A 16,965-nucleotide genomic window follows, 5' to 3' on the forward strand; every position below is an offset into this window, starting at 1 on the left:
CCATCCCATGATCCCGGCGTCTTGCGGAATCTCCACCGCATTCATCTCGTCGAAACCCTATCATAGAGAGAAATGGCGCAGTAAAGGCACCACATAATATTAACTGTGAATTGTGGCAACGTGGCAACTAATCCCCAAATCACGTCAAAAGTGTGCTGATGATATCTAGGCGACGAAGATTCCCCCCTCATTTACCTGTCGCCTATTGCCGTTCTATAGGCCTCAGTCCAGCAGCTCGTGTATTGAACCCGGCTCTTTGGGCCTATAATCGTGACGACATAGGCATCTAGACCAGGTCATATATATGGGACGCTGAGTCGATTCTCCGCTACATCGCCGTCGCCGCAAAGGAACGACAATGAGGCATACTGCGGATTGAAAAAAACTGAGATATTGATTGACCAACTTGACTGAACCTTCAAAACCGTAACCAAAATCTCGCAACCGAATACTTGACCGGGCCTTTTAGAAGGATGTCATGTGGCAGCTCGACGTGATGTTGTATTTCCAGGGCAAACCGCGTCTTTAATTTTCATAGGCCCGTCGTTGGCAATAAGATAACTTGGCAGCAGTCGTGGTGGGAGAAAGAGAAAGAGGCGACGGGGGGATCAGGGGATCGCGTCGGTATAAGAAGTACTTGTGCTTCATACAAAGACGGCGCCAAGCATTTCTCTAGTAAATCAAAGACATTGGAATGATTTCCAAAGATAGGCATTTAACTGCCATAAACAGACGAGTGAGTGACGTCATCGACTGATCTCCAGCTCAGATCTCCAAGGATCCCAGCACAACTATAGATCGCTAGCGAAACGATACAATGCCGTTGCGATCCTCAAGATCATGTCGAGTCATCAGTCTTGTCCAGTCTCCTGTAATAAAATGCCGCCACTCAGTATTTTGACAATTGGTCAGGCTAATATCAATTTCTCGAGGACGCATCGGGGAATGTCTCCGACACCGCATACATAACCATCATAGTCAGTTTCATGGAGCGCATTTATTGGTGCGTACGCCCACCACGAACCCCAGTGGCCAAGTCGATAAGTGTCCCCGGCGGATCAACCAGGTACCGCAAGGCCAGAACATCATACATCACACGGCATGCGTGTACACCACATTGAACATGAGGCACCTCATAATATGGATTGACAAAAAGTCTGCTGACTGAGCAATGCTTTTACTCACAGCGGTCATAGACGCAAGGGGACGCCCGTCGTACGACCACTCTGGTCCTTCCCCGTGCCTGAGCATCGCCGAATGCACTCCGTAGCTCGTCGTAGCTGCCTCTGAACCGATGCCGGAGGCCAGCCGCCAAGATGAACTCTATCACACCCAATCTCATCCCTGTGTGCGCAGGCCCAAGGTGCAGCGACTAAACGCCCTTGAAATGGGCACTGCCATCAGCATCAGAATCTTCGCCCCCCTGCAGCGTCTGCGATAGGAGCTCAGAGTCGCAGGGGCGTCAGCTGTCCTCCAAGCATAGATGAAAATACGGTAGGTCTGCTGCATCCTGACCGCGGGCCATCTCAGCATCGTACCATGTCTGCATGGAGACGCGGAAACGAATGTTGATAATGATTGTTGCCTGAGGCTCCATGTTCAATGATTACCAGCTGTGCCGAGTACACCGGGAAGCCCGGTGTGCAATTAGCCACGATGTTGAACCCACAAATGTCCTAAAAACCCTCAACCCTATGGTCTCCAGGCACACGCAGTGTTGTACCACCCAGTGCATGCATACATACGCTCCTACGGTCCACAGCCCGCATATTCCGATCATTGGACGGGTTCTCATGTCACCAACCAGGCACATTGAAAAGATGCTCGCACGGCATAGAGAGGAATGGACAGGCATGCCTATCGAGCCATGCCGAGCGCCACCTCTTGACATGCCAGGTCGGGCCCACGGCACTAGCCATGTGCAGGTTATAATGGTGCCCTCGGCTTCGGGCATGACCACGCCTTCATTGCCGCTCAGGGAGCATCAGGATGTCGTACAAAGAGTAGCAGATGACTCACTAGGCCCACACGCATAAAACCATGTATTCGATGCGATATGATATGGGCTGTTGCTATCCAATCCAGGCGCGTCGTCGAGCATCAACCTTGGTCATTTGACTGAAAGATATGCGAGATGACAACAGAGACATCGATAATTGCGTTTGGCTTCTCTTGAGCCCGTCGGCGCGCGACTGATCACGATGCAGATGGATAATGTAGAACGCGTAAGTAAACAACGGACCTTGTGTTCTATACTAAAATAGCCATGGGCCCACTGTATGTGAATTATCAACCAAGATACATCACTTTATCCGGAAAGCGAAACGCACCTCTACCCCTAGCGCCCTCTGGCCTTATCTGCAAGCAGCTCTGATGGATGAGGTTCAAGGCTTTCACGGCATCTCTTGCATCGATCACACATGAGATATTGATCTCGTTCGCGCCCTGGCTGATCATCTCGATGTTCACGTTGCCATGCCCCAGCGTAGTGAACATCCTCCCCGCAATTCCGACCATATTGCGCATGCGTTTGCCGACGAGCGAGAGGATCGCCATGTCTCTGCTCACGGTCACCTAAAGAACACAAATATAGCTGAGTGCTGAATGGTTATAAGCTCCTTCATTGATCACTTACGGTTCCGCTCTTTTTCAGCTCGCGAACGACGCGATCCATAACCTTCTTATCGAGTCCATCCTCAATTGCCATGCTCACATAGACCTCACTTGTACTGATCAGATCGACGACCACCCCGTACCGGTCAAGCGTTCCAAACACGCCTGCAAGGAACCCGTGCGATACGCTCTTGCGATTCGAGTTCACGTTCAGCACGACAATGCGCTCCTTGATTGTGACCGCTGTTGGTAATTTACGCTCTGGAGAATCGCTGGACGGGTCTGAGAGTGGCCGGAAGATGGTTGTGGTCCCTGGAATAGCTATAACCCTTTCTTCATCTGGGTATAGGTCAGGAAGGGCATCAATGTCAGGGTCGGGGTGGATCACTGTTCCCCCGCCCTTCGGATTCTCTACGTTCTTAATGCGTATGGGGATTTTTCGACGGATGACCTTCATCGTAGCCGTCAGCTTAGTGGCAAATTTTCCCGCATAGGCTCCAGCACCCGTACCTGCTCCATCGTGAAGGGATGCACGACCTCACTTCCGTAGTATGTGAGCTCGGCCGCCTCCTCTGGCGAGATTATCGGGATCAATCGCGCTGTAGGGACCTTTCGCGGGTCTGCGGTGAAGATCCCGTCCACCTCCTTCCAGATCTGGAGCTCCGACGCGCCAAGACCGGCGGCGAGCAACGCTGCCAGGAGGTCCGTATATCCTCGCCCGACTTGCCGTAATAGAGAGCCTGGAACAGGGCCAAAAAAGCCTGTAGCACTGGTTAGAAAACGCGTGACACCTAGTATCGTAGCAATGACCTGTCACTACGGGAATACGAGAGCCACATTGTTTTATGCGCTCGGCGACTGCTTCGGCGACGTGGTCATAGAAATCTTGACCTAGCGTGTCCGTGTCAGAGGAAGCTTCTCCATCTTCGGTGAGAGGCACTATGTGCTCTAGGTTGACGTATTCCGCATCGATGCCCTGACCCATCAATGAGCTGAAGTTGCATTGGATAATAACAAACGTACTCGATCGCGCAGTATTGCCGTCATCACCTTACATGCAAGCCTCTCCCCAAACCCAATGATGCTATCTCGGGAACGTGGAGAGATCTCGTCGATGACCTGAAGGATACGAGTGAAGTATATACTACCAACCCCAGCGGAGAACGTACCTGAGTTGCGATGAGAAACGACCTTAGTCCATCGCAGTCACGCTCGATCTCCAATTCTAGCTCCCGTAGGATCTCAGCACTCTGAATGGACGAACGAGCTGCTTTTATGTGCTCCGAGCGAATGACATCAACAGTAGAATGGAACATTGGCGAGTCTTGAGTTACAGACGACATGCCGAACTGACCAGTCGTGAACGGATTGTGCGTCTCTGTCCGTGGTGATGACACACTCCGCTGCCGGGGGCTGTCTATCGGAGAGTGGACTTGCGAGAAAAGGGCGGGAGTCATATGCCCTGGAGTTTCCGAAGGACTACTTGTGCGCTGCAACGCCTCCTTCGCTGCCCGCAGGAGCAGGTTGGTTGTTCCGAGGGCTTTCGTGGAGCCTGAGCGCGCAGAGCATACAATCGCAATTTTGTGTTGATCAAGGTATTCCCTGTAAATGAAGAAAGAAAAAAAAGATCAAGCAGGCACTGAGCGGGCTCGACGAGATGGCGCACGAACGAGACTATGTCATCGGCAATTTTAACAGCAAACTTTCCAACGCTTGTTCCACCAAACTTTTGAACGAGCCATTTGGCAACAGGATCGATGGTATTTTGGTGTAAGTTGGGAGGAGTGCGTGGGGCGCTGGAAGAGGAGGTAGATGCAGACCGCGAAGACAAGGGTGACGAGGGAGATGTGGTCGTTTCGGACATGGTGTTAAACAATACAACGATTCAGCTTGGAGAAGTCTGCTACTCCCGCGTTATGTAGTCATCCCGATATGACTCACCTAGCCTCAATACAAAATCAGACGACCGCTGTGATCAGGCCACTTAAGAATTGACAATAGCACAGGGAACCTTTTTCGAATAAAACTAGAAACCACCTGGCGGACGAGAAGACTTAATGGCGTTGTGTTGACAACTTGGAACGCAAGAAAGCAGTCCAACCAGTGGAGAAAAGACGATACGAGCTAATAGCTACAACATGCAAGGAGACAGCCTAACAGTGAAATCTGGGTTCAGAGCAGCAATGAATCCATAAGCAGTCTATGGTCAGGAGTATTCTACAAACCAGTCAAGCAGGGGGAAGCCAGATGGCAATAGAAAACGGAAATTTTGCAGTTGTGGCGCTGCCTAAACAGGTAACCCCGATACTAGGCTCGGGTCGGCGACTCAGCTTATCGTGTTTTCTCTCGATTTGTATGAAGTTCATGCTACTAACTGTACACCGCAACTCTCGTTTGGAAATCCGTCTACTCCTTTTCGGTTTCTCTACAAGCTATTGAGGACTCAAGCATGAAGAAAATTTGCAACATTTATGCAGACTGTTGTATCGAGGCCATTTTTCTATTGGAGCCCTGATGATACCAGTCGTGGAGATGCGGCGCCATTATGTCCAACCCCCGTGCTCAGACCAGATGAGCTTCATGACACGTTCGGCCCGAGCCAGCTGTAGCCCGGTAAAGCTACATACGCGTCCGTAAGCCAGTCAGAATAAAGTTCAATGCCAAGGTTCGACATTGTGGGAAGTACTTGTCAACGGCTGTAAGTAAATCCTTCGTATGAGCGAACTTGTAGGGTGACGATCTTGTCTCAGAACCAGCGATTTTTTCTTCATGTCGAGTGCTCCAAAACAGGGTACCATTGTGCTTTTCAGAACTTGCTAGTATGCGTATACAGAAACTCACAAAATTATGGAGTCATCGTTATATTCAACTCCAAATTCCTATGAAGTTAACTCCTCTACCGCATCATCTGAGCCCAGAGCACGCACGTTCGTTCTTAATAAAAAGAAATGAAGGCATTTAGAAGTCGGTGGGGTTTTTCAGATGACAGCTTCGACGTAAGTTAATCAGGTTCGGTTCAATAAAGAGTAAACTTTCTGCTATGCACCCTCTCTTAATCGCCCGCTCTTCATCCGAAATGGCTCTATTGCTAGGCGACCAGCAAGAATTCGACGTCGAGACCAGTCAAATTGGTGACCCATGCCAAAGTGTCATCTACGAGACCGCTACTTCATCAAGGCGTGTGTCCAACGCGACAAGGAGAAAACTTACGCTTGGCTCGTACATGACAATTGCTGCGGCTGCATCTGGGTTGGTATCTGATGGTTGTGAGTGAAAACTCTGTACTTCTCCCTCATCTATGCCGCAGACTTTGACTATGAGATTATAGATCATAACAATTTGATGACTATGACAAATGTCAGTACTTGGATCACCGAATCCTCAATGATTCTTGATTGTGATTTAGGTGGTTTTCAAGCAACTGTATCCTACAGAGTATACGTCCGCAGTGTCTACTCGGGTTTCGAATGCACTCTTAGTGGGTGAGAGCATACCGTAGTATCCCAAATGGCTACTGGGGGCTCATCACGACGCAGGCGAAATCATTGGGCAGCTATTCATAGGGATCCTGTGTGACCGGATGGGCAGGAAGTCTGGCCTTTTCGTCACAACACTCCTCATTGTTATTGGGGCTATACTGTGCACTGCTGCTAAGGGTGCAAACGGGAGCGTACAAGGTCTCTTTTGGTTCATGACCATTGCTCGTGGCGTAACAGGCGTGGTGAGCCCCGTTCGCCGTCTATGTCAGTGACGTACTAACGAAAGCAATATCTGTGCCAGGGTAATGGCGGCGAGTATCCTGCATCGGGGACCAGCGCAAGTGAGGCTACAGACGAAATAATGAGCACGAACAGAGGTCCAGGTAATTAAGTCGTTACCAGTCAACGGTAAATGGTCTGATACATGTCTTGTGTAGTATTTTTGCTAGCTACAAGTCTACCACTTGTGGTAAGTGATTATCTTAATGGTTTAACAAACACAACCTACTTGTTGTATCTTAGCTCGGTGGACCCCTTGCAGTATCGGTGTTTTTGATAGTCCTATCCGCGGCGGGAGAAACCCACCTCGAAACAGTCTGGCGCGTCTGTTTTGGAGTGGGTATTTTATTTCCGGTCACTGTGTTCTATTTTCGAATGCGCATGGTCCGCAGCAAGCTGTGAGTTGAATTATTTTGGTCCAAGATTTACATTAACACGATTTTATATCAGGTTCCGAGAAGGTGCCATTAAGCGTAAGCGCATTTGTGAATCAACCGTGCCGTCTTATAGATGTCGTGCCATCGTCAGGACACGTCCCATATCGTCTCGCTCTGAAAAGATACTGGAAATCTTTAATTGGTACTTGTGGAGCTTGGTGAGTACACGACAAGCAGCACTGTTACATTGTGCTGAAGAAATTTCAGGTTCACCTTAGACTTTGTAGGTATTCTATCGTACTTGGTGATGGTTTCTCAAGAGTTAGACCAGATTTTCTATCCGAATGGCATATTCTCGGCAACGATCATTGCGAGCGTCATACCCAATGGAGGCATCAGGGCGACCGCTGAATGGCAGCTCCTACTAGGTGCTATTGCGCTGTTAGGTGCGCATCCAACTGTCAAGGTGTTAAGGCATCGGTGTATGATAGGATCCTGATCATTCAATATACTTTCCGCAAAGGTGTTTTCGTCGGAGCATTCCTCTGCAATCCGTTGGGTCGCCGTAACACTGTACGTATTCCCTGACATGGAACTACTTTTGTTGATTCGTATGTTTATTAGATGATTTTGGGCTTCTTCGGTTATCTTGCTTTTGGTTGGTCCACTAGATGCCTTTCATATTTCATTATTGATGATGCATATCAGGCTTGATCATTGGCTGTGGATATGAGCGGGTCACAAAGATTGTACCGCTTTTCGTAACGCTGTATGTTTACCACTAGCTGTATTTTCCGAGTACCCATCTGATTTTCTTCGCAGTTATGGTCTGATGACATTTATGGGAAACCTTGTAGGCCGTTCCGGACAATTGCAATGTTCATTTCTCAATGATCTTAGGGCCCTGGAAACATGTCGCTCCTCACTAGCGCAGAGTAGGTCATTCCAACACAAATGTGCCCTGACAATGATGTTTACCCATTTGAAGATCATATCCGACATCTATCAGGTTCGTACTGTGATTTACTCTGCGGTCAGAGATCTTATGGCTTTCTCAGGGGTACTTGCTTCGGAATATCTGCAGCTATCGGGAAGGTAGGAGCCGCAGTTGGTACAGAAGTCTTTACTCCCACACAAAAGGATCTTGGCCAAAAGTAACTTTTATCCTCTCCTCGGATACGTTCTGAGATCTGACCCGTTGTAGATGGACTTTTATCCTCGCAGGCATTTTCGGCGGTCTTGGCATGCTCGTCACGTACTTCTTTGTGCCTGACATGACGGGCGTGGATCTTGCGAATGAGGATGAGAAGTTCCTGAAGTATCTTGCAGACAACGGGTGGCACGGCGATGTTGGCGATGAAGATGCGGCCTCAGTCACTACGGAGTCTAATTTCCCCGATGGAATTAACTACGACGAGAAGGTTCAGTAGATGATTTGATTTTCATGAGGTCTTGCAGAAGGTCGGGATCCTTGAAAGCTCGAGTATCAGAGGCGACGTTCAACTGAAGGCAATGAATACTATGCTAGTCCTGTCCCGAAAGGACTCGTGTTCTTCGAGCATCTATTGGTTAATACATGAACAGAATCTTGACAACGGCGATGATGACTTTCACAGCGCGACCACATAGCGCGCCCACTCAGATTGTGTGTCCCGAGATTCTTTGTCGGTCAACGTCGGCCGATCATCAACATTGTCAGAAGTGGTATGTCAGCACTATCAAAATCTCCCGCAATGCCGTGACTACCTTCACAGTCTCAGCTCTCTGTGGGCTGAAAGTGTGCAAGTTAAGACATGTGGCATAGTCATAAAATTAGAAGAACATGAGCTGAGGTCTAAGCTCCTTGCCCTGGCTGAAACAGTAATAGCCAATGTCGCTGACGATGACAATCAAGATGCGGCACGAAAAGCCACGGCCAGCGGGCGCTCGGCCTCCGAGTGTAATCAACAGATTGACAACAGCGAATTACTAGGGTATTCGAGTCGTATGCATTTCGCATTCGACTGGCATGTGAATTGTTCGTATTCATATGCGATGGCTGCCATTAACACAGGTAAAAGACGGGCCGCGGTTCGCATGGCTCGAACTCCTTAAAGTTCGGCCATGAGACAGCCAAGCTTGCTCACCTCTCTTGTCCTCCTAACTAAAACTTCCGGAATGTCCACGGAAGCGATCACTAGTGCTGTTTGTGACGAAGTGCGAATAATTTCTCCGTAAGCTCATATTTATTATTTGAAGGATGTCCCAAGCTGGAATGACATCTCTGTGGTTACAGGCTTGGAATGCTGGGGTATGGCTACGATGCTGCGTTATTCTTAGAATTTTGCGAAACTCGTCGTCCTCATGCAATCATCTGTGACTCTGGTTCTACAGATTCCGGCCCTCAGAAACTTGCTCTAGGACTCACAACGTGTCCACGCGAAGCCTATGTCCGCGATCTAGGCCCCCTGCTTCTTGCGTCTGCAAAGTACAAAATCCCCGTCCTCATAGGCTCCTGCGGCGGTTCAGGAACCAACGCACAAGTAGACCTTTTAGCAGAGATAGTTCGTGAATTATCGGAGACTCATGGATACAGCTTCCACGTTGCCAAGATCTATGCCGAATTTGACAAGGAAACAGTACGGAAGAATCTGGACAATGTCAGCCCTTGTGGGCCTGTTCCGTCATTAACAACAGCCGACATTGAAGCTAGCACACTCATCGTTGGGCAAATGGGTGCCGAACCGTTTCTCGCTGCACTTTCTCACGAGGGGTCGGTTGATATAATTCTTGGTGGGCGAGCATACGACCCGGCACCTTTCGCTGCTGTGTGTATCAAAGAGGGCATCGATCCCGGAATTGCCTGGCACATGGGAAAGGTGTGAGAGCTTCTATCTTGTGCAGATCACGCACTAACCATTTCAATAGATCGTGGGTGTTCCCCTACGTTCCTTCCGTTGCATCAGCTAATTTTTACTATGCAGTTAGAATGCGGTGGAATGTGTGTGGAACCGAAGCAACCTCTCATTTTTGCAACAATTCGGAAGGACAGCTTCGACCTCGAACCTTTGGACGTTTATTCCAGGTGTACTGTGATATCCGTCGCCGCGCATACACTTTATGAGAAGACGCGCCCGGACCTCCTTCCCGGACCTGGGGGTGTATTGAACCTCGCACAGTCTACTTATGAACAATTGACACCTCGAGTGGTTCGCGTTCGAGGGGCTGTGTTCGAGCCACGTCCTTACCAGGTTAAGCTGGAGGGCGCAAAAGTGACTGGATTCCGCTCCATCTTTATTGGTGGTATACGGGACTCCACGCTGATTAAACAAATAGATGTGAGACGCCGTCGTTATATCTCTACGCGATGTGACTAAAGGTCGTTTGGATTTAGCGCATTTTGCCTCTTGTTGAAGGGTATGCGCGGTCAAGGAACTCCACATTCACAGGAGAGGACTGTCGCATTGCGTTCCACGTGTATGGCAAGAACGGAGTACTTCAATTTCTCTTCCTGCAGAAACAGTTTTCTGAAATCACCCCGTGCAGGTCATGGGGCCGTTGGAGCGCATCCAGAAGCCTGCGCATGAATTATGTGTACTAGGAGAGGTCCTTGCACCCACACAAGCACTTGCGCATAGTGTATGCAATGCCATGCGCGTGGCCCTTTTACACACACCGTATCCTCAACAGGTGCATAAGCTATGACCAAACATAAAGCTTTAGCTAATATCTTTGCAGATAGCCACTGGGGGTAATCTCGCCAGTCCACTGACCCCACTAGAAACGGACACGGGCGAAATGTCCGAGTTTTCGGTGTACCACCTCATCAATGTCGACGATCCACTTGCTCCTTTCCCGATCCAGTACGAATCTGTCGGAATCTCCGCGGATGAGTCGCGTTGGCCAATCTATCAGCGTGCTGGGCATTCGAAAGGCTCCGATGCCAGCGGCCCGCTTGCTAAGATAAAGCAGGAACTCGAGGCGGCGAGAGTTGATCCTGTCGCAAAGTGGCGCACTGCAAGCGAAAGTGGTGATAAGACTATTGCTCTACGCGATATTTCCACTGTGCTCCGCAGCAAGAATGTACGTGGTTGCCCTGCCAAACGGCCTCTGAGTGGGCTCTAACGATGTACTGAATGTAGAGTGGGCCGTACGAGCTAACGTTCGACGTCATATTTCCAAACGATGAGATTTATCGAGCTGTGAAGAATAGCGACGTGCTCACTGTCGATGCGCTTGCCCACGCCTACAGTGTCGAGCCCAAAAAGGTACTGGCGTGTCTGTTCTTCGACCAAGCACGAGCATTCAAGTTCACTATTCCAAGGTGTGACAAACCTGCACTTTAAAGTACGTCCAATGAGTCTGATAAGTAGTGTTTGGCAGGGTGCGACCGAATGGAAGTTTCGGCGAGACTGATATGCATGGATGTCAGCAACATATTCCCTTGGGCGACATAGAGGTTCCTGTTCTAGTCGCGTAGTAATACTAGGTACCCGTGTCTTTCAGTTGGCTATTGTACAAGTTTTCCTGTTGGTTCGAACGTCATCAATTACACATGTCTACAGCGCAATTCTAGTGGATAGCAACGTCTTTGGAAGATCGCATACCTACTGCATGGCATTAAGACGAACCATAACGTTCGAGATGTGCCACGAAGAACAGGTTGAACTAGTAGGGCCGTCAAACGTTACCTCTTCGCTTGTGGCTTCTCATACAGGAATTACAGAAATTGACATTTCACTGGATGATTTCAACACACTCGTCCAGAGACCTTCATACAAGACGCGTTCGCAAAGACACTCCTTAGCCAATGTCTGGACACTTCTGAACCCCGCTAGACACCAGCAACATTATTGCAAGTTCAGGGAGGTGTCAGACTTGAGACGAACATCAGTTACAGACATTTTGTTTCGCGTACTACAACAGCTGAGTTCCCCTCTCTTTCGCCAACAGCCATCTAGAAGTAAGTAGGAGGGATGATCCTACAACCATGAGAATCTATTGGAGCGCACCATCAAGAGGCGAAAAACGGCGTGTGAAGCAGATTGACTCACTCCGTTAAACAGCAGAGCTTTGTACCACTGATTATTTGGACCGAGTAATGCCCCGTCAATAGGGTTCCCGGTAAGAGTTGCAAAACTCATGATAAAGAAACAAAATCCAATGCGATTGCTGATGTCATGATGAGCATGGCTTCCAAACAATATACGAACTTGGTTCGTACCCAACTTCTGCTGGCGTCTTTGCCATGAGAGATAATGCCGCAGGAAGCAAGGAAAGGCCTGCGCCTAATAAGTGTGTATTCACACGTGAAGAATATTACTCACATGCTCCACTGAAGAAACCGTACAGGATGGCAAAGATCACGATCGCCCCAGGAGTGGTGGTACCAAACATAGCAAAAAGTAGAATAGCAGTGACACAAATCATTGGGCAGAAGGTGTTAAGCTGCCCCGCATAATCTGCGATGGCGTTAGGGATCATCCTCCCGAAAACGGCGCCTGTGTTCAGAATTGCAATCTAGTGAAAACGACGAGTGCGAACTGAGACCGTAGTAAATCGAAATGTTTCAGGCTAACGCACCATGTAAAACGCGAGAGTATCAGACAGGTTATAGTACCTTGACCAAGATTGTAGATAGAAATCTGACGAAAAAGTTAGCGAAATGATGCGCTGAGAACTTCAGATTGCGTACAAGGGAAGAAAATCCCGAGCTGAAGACAGATCATGCTAGGATGTAGGAAGTGAGACACGACTTGTATAATGAGTGCTTCAACACTTACGCCAAAACGGCAAGCACGTATGGTTTGTGTGTCATAATTGATTTTACCGAAGGTTTGGAGCCCTCGAGACGATTCTTTCCACCGGGCAGACGTGTTCTCATAATACAATTTGCAATTAAGAGCAGTCCCAATGACAAGAATGCCGATGCGCGTATGCCCCACGCGAATCCAGCTGAACCGTTGAACAGCCGGTTAAGCATTATAGGATAGACAACGCCGCCGAATGGTGATCCTATCACATTGATGAGCGTCACTACCACATAGCAGGACAATCGAAAAGGTACCTGACTGTACGATTCCAAGAGCCATGGCACGCCTCTTCTTCCAGTAATGAGATTGAATGGCGAGGGAGGGGGTGAGCAATAGGCCGCCAGCAAGTCCCATTCCGATGCCTTGCGAGAGAAGGAGCTGGTAGTAGCTGCTCGGATCGGCCAATGAGAGCATGAAGAGACTAGAATAGATCATGAGGACAATCTGATAAGAAAATGGTTCGCACTAACGAAAATACGAAGAGAAACGAGCCGAGGGTAACCACCGGGCGAAAATACCCTAGATCGAACAATCGGCCAGCGGGTAAACCAACAATAAAAGTAAGGAAGAGCTATATAACAGTACAATCAGCATTTATAGGAGGGAAACTGATTATAAAAAAGTCCATACCTGCAGCGAACCAATCCAACTAATGTTTGAATTGGTTGACGCTCCAGCAAGGACATAATAATCTTGGCATACACCGAAAGACGTTGAATATCCAACTGTGCAAAAGTTCATGGACCAGCTTGGGTAAGATGGACATAGTTGCGATCAGTACAACTTCGCTAGCAAAACTTCCTGGCATAAGAACATACCCTCCAAGAATAGCCAACCAAGCCCAAAGGCCGCCATCGGGTATAGGTATCGATCCATCCGACAATGTATCTGCGTCCGCCAAAACAGGAATGATTGCTTCGGTGTCAAGTAACTTGTCATCAATAACCACTGCGGTCTCCGAACCAGAACCGTCAGATTTAATTTCATTTTGGCTCATTGTGAAGCCGTGTTGACGATGAATAGAAGTTTGAGAGGGATACAAACGAAGTGGCTCGCGACTTTCGTTCTTCGAGCCTTTTACCAGATGCCGGAAGGGTTGCCGTCGGCAAGTGGATGCACAACGAACGCGATCATGAGGCCAGACTGGGGACATCACAAGGCCTGAAAACGGCTCTAGAATGGTTGTATACCAGTCATCTGGAGGATTAGGTTCAAAAAGAACCAAGATAAGCTGACTGCTCAGTTTGTCGCTCCGAATGAGGCACAGCAGTCACCTGCAGCGGCCTCTGTTCAGCGTATCAGTCACATATCAGGACATTCTTGAGAAATCGTACCTCATTTGTGGCACATCTGTGCATGAAATTCAATCTTCGAGAATCCCTGACCATGGCTAGCCGTAACACCAGTAGGTCGTTGCGACGAGTAGAACTTGTGTCACCGAACATCTGTGGAAAGATTGGGATATCTTTTGACATGCTACAGGAGTTGCGTTGCCTCTGGCTGGTGCTCGCCGTCCAGCCTTCTACTTCGGTGTACCTGAGCGAGTGACAGTACAGCTGGCAGCTCTGAAGGAATAATTGACGGCATCATTGTGTCGCACCAGAATACACTACCAGAGAAGGGTTGAGATTTTCTCGTATAAGAGGTCTCAGGGAAATCCAAACTCATAGTGCGGACGCGGATGGCCTGTGGCTCGTGCGTCGACATGGTTGCGGACAGCTTGAGCTTGTCACCTGAGGACTCGGGCGCGAACTTGAATCGGAAGCGACGTCCGACGGGAACCCGACACTAGGGTTACTACGTTTCCTTGTAAATGATTCGAGGTCGTGCGAGTCCCTCAAATCCGGCACGATGGCTATGAATCCCAAATACCACTCCAACATAACGAAAAGATACATCTTCGCATCCAAACTTCCGAAGGTTACTTTGAATACAAGTATAAAACATTGAACAGTGGCGCGTCCAGCCACTCGCACAGCGGCCATCTCTGCAATTCGATCTGACTGATACACCTTTACACTACACACTATAGAAAGGATGAAAACGAGAGGAAAAGCACGCACCCATGAAGATCAGGTAAGTGTCAGACTCATATACAAAATCTTCTGCTCAAAGACAAATGTATGCGTGGCTGATGCGCAATCACCCCCCGAGGGTCAACATTCATTGTGACAAACGTTTCCACCACCATGGCCAGGGACAAGTCTCGTTTAGGGCTTGCCAAATGCTTCTCCTTCGGTAGTAGTACAATAAGACAAAAGGTTTGTTTAGCGGTCGGCAGGGACATTCTGAAATACTATGGTCACGGTAATGATATACAAGTGATCGATCAATTCTGATCGCTTCAAACTCTCCATTTAGCTTCAGTTGATCAACATGGTTCCAACGAGCGATCCCTGCCGAATAGACCGTATGTTCCACAGTGCACGCATAAGAACATTTGACGACTCACCGCATCCGAATCAGAACCCATTCCCCCTGTCGAAGTTCCATCTTTCACCATCCTTCCCAAGCGAAGATCTATAGGTACATGGGATTCTGCACGTATGCCTTGGCTGTGGGCGGAAGTGATATTTTGCGGCAGCCCAATATCCTCCTGGACATAATTAGGCATGTTGTGATGGTTGCGAACAAATTTTCGCGCATTAAGCCTGATCCATAACAAGTACGTGAGCCCCTCGAATACAGTCAATAGAACCAGAACTCACATGGCCATGAATGAATTGGTGTGTACTATAAAAGCAGTTTCATGTGAGCCTACATTATACAATGACAGATATTGAGAATAAAATCATGTACATTTTACAAGTGAATATTCAACAGCCACAAAGACTAGCTCTTCAGGAAGTGCAGCTTTCTAAACCTTTGTCAGAATGTGAAAAGAAACAGCTGAAGACTGTCCACTTGCAGTTATGACAACTATAAGAGACAATACACTGAGAGACTTGTGAGTACTCCTGCAACAGCATAAAACAACATAAGAATTGTTGCACCTTGTAATAGCACCAGTGTTTAGCGTGAATAACATGAGAATCATGATTGTGGAATCTGTCCTGTAACAGATGAGATTGAGAGGACAAAGCCATCAATGTGCATTACCTTTGGAAGCCTGTGCGTGAGCAAGCTAGAAGATAGCACATAGATATGGCAATGGAAACATCTATAGCGCTCCATACAGACAGTGGTAAATAGGTTATCCACTATTGCAGCGACATATTGGTTTCTATGTCAACTCTTGGGGTTTACCATACCTGTAATGACACCAATCGGGCAATGGTATCATTATTGGGCTGGACACTAAATTGAAACTTGTGAAATGGCACGGTATAAGTTGATGGATCCCATGCTTACACCTCATAACAGAATGCTACATTGATTGTTAATCTAGGAACACAAGACTGTTAACAAAACCAAACTCACATAAACTGCCCACTGGAACAATCAACCATATGAGATAACACAAATATACATGGTGCTCAAGACTGACCATATCCTGCAAGCAGAAGTACAGTCTGTGTTGGGGATAAACAGGTCAATATAAGTGTAAGCTTGTATGCTTTAGATTGAAGTTTGTGTCTTACAATAGTGATAGGCAAAATGCGATAACTTCGTGAGTTTTTGTTAACTGCTGCATCCACTGAGACCAAAAGGAGTACAATGAATAGAAGTTCCCCCAAGTCCAACATGCATGCAACCTACATTTCCAAACACGAATCGCATATAAACTGTTTAAATGCCATCTTAGTCGCAACAGAAGAGGTTAGGATTCCTCACGTCTGTATTGAGGAGATGCATAGGGACTGATCACAGGAGTCAGTAGGTCCAACTGAAATGAACTGAATAACTGAGCAGGTGATGTGACCAACGTACGCTAACAATATTTTGTGCCTAGAATCTCAATGCATTGGCTTGAGATATGCAGGTATATACTATCCACATACCTTAAAGCTCCAGACTACATGCAAAAGGGCCAATGGATTGAAATAATTGAGTATCAGACAATAATACATGACGTGAAAGGCAAAGATGAGGTGAAGTGCATCCATAACCCTATATAGAGTTTAGTACTGATACCATCTGTGCATACAACCATGATCACCATAAATAGCAAACTACAAGCTTGGTCCATATTGAGTCGTAAGGATATTTTCGGTAGTAAATAAACGTCTGTAGGATTGTAATGCCAAACAGACTTAAAGGATTCTCAGTAAAATACAGCCATACATGAAACAGAATACAGCTTACATCGTTGCGACGAATGTCCCAATAAGCATAACACCAAATGTGCTGGCTAGATCCATTATGTAGCCGTCAGATAAAAGCAGAGATCAAAAGCACAGCCAGAGCATAAGTGATTCTTAGCACAGATATTCAGAACTTGCAAATAATCGTCTCAGCTTCAGTCTGGTGGAGAGAACCAACTAA

General features: G+C 47.8%; 4 protein-coding genes across 4 annotated transcripts; 2 read left to right on the forward strand and 2 right to left on the reverse strand.

Annotated features, from left to right (window-relative positions):
* Positions 1-2,289: 2,289 nt before the first annotated feature.
* FIBRA_07307 (uncharacterized protein) lies at positions 2,290-4,477 on the reverse strand (the record flags this gene model as incomplete). The annotated part of the gene is made up of 7 exons (XM_012328993.1): positions 2,290-2,574; positions 2,636-3,064; positions 3,124-3,374; positions 3,424-3,589; positions 3,637-3,732; positions 3,783-4,215; positions 4,284-4,477. 7 exons carry the CDS (start codon positions 4,475-4,477, stop codon positions 2,290-2,292), a joined length of 1,854 nt encoding a protein of 617 aa, XP_012184383.1.
* A 1,212-nt stretch (positions 4,478-5,689) lies between these two features.
* FIBRA_07308 (uncharacterized protein) lies at positions 5,690-8,178 on the forward strand (the record flags this gene model as incomplete). The annotated part of the gene is made up of 18 exons (XM_012328994.1): positions 5,690-5,879; positions 5,921-5,970; positions 6,020-6,095; positions 6,150-6,334; positions 6,394-6,475; positions 6,530-6,561; positions 6,615-6,769; positions 6,822-6,844; positions 6,900-6,966; positions 7,016-7,194; positions 7,272-7,321; positions 7,373-7,406; positions 7,457-7,517; positions 7,571-7,601; positions 7,649-7,683; positions 7,737-7,757; positions 7,807-7,902; positions 7,953-8,178. 18 exons carry the CDS (start codon positions 5,690-5,692, stop codon positions 8,176-8,178), a joined length of 1,593 nt encoding a protein of 530 aa, XP_012184384.1.
* A 727-nt stretch (positions 8,179-8,905) lies between these two features.
* Positions 8,906-11,207, forward strand: FIBRA_07309 (uncharacterized protein; the record flags this gene model as incomplete). Its single annotated transcript, XM_012328995.1, has 9 exons — positions 8,906-8,961; positions 9,024-9,606; positions 9,656-9,662; positions 9,716-10,065; positions 10,122-10,220; positions 10,274-10,417; positions 10,466-10,810; positions 10,870-11,051; positions 11,111-11,207. The coding sequence occupies 9 exons, from the start codon at positions 8,906-8,908 to the stop codon at positions 11,205-11,207; spliced, it is 1,863 nt and encodes a 620-aa protein (XP_012184385.1).
* A 381-nt stretch (positions 11,208-11,588) lies between these two features.
* FIBRA_07310 (uncharacterized protein) lies at positions 11,589-13,537 on the reverse strand (the record flags this gene model as incomplete). Its single annotated transcript, XM_012328996.1, has 12 exons — positions 11,589-11,604; positions 11,646-11,725; positions 11,782-11,899; positions 11,952-12,009; positions 12,055-12,247; positions 12,311-12,372; positions 12,423-12,457; positions 12,511-12,742; positions 12,795-12,961; positions 13,011-13,111; positions 13,171-13,288; positions 13,359-13,537. The coding sequence occupies 12 exons, from the start codon at positions 13,535-13,537 to the stop codon at positions 11,589-11,591; spliced, it is 1,359 nt and encodes a 452-aa protein (XP_012184386.1).
* Between the last annotated feature and the right edge of the window lie 3,428 nt (positions 13,538-16,965).

Source organism: Fibroporia radiculosa, assembly GCF_000313525.1.
Source record: "Fibroporia radiculosa TFFH 294 genomic supercontigs, scaffold12541, whole genome shotgun sequence".
NCBI lineage: Eukaryota > Fungi > Basidiomycota > Agaricomycetes > Polyporales > Fibroporiaceae > Fibroporia > Fibroporia radiculosa.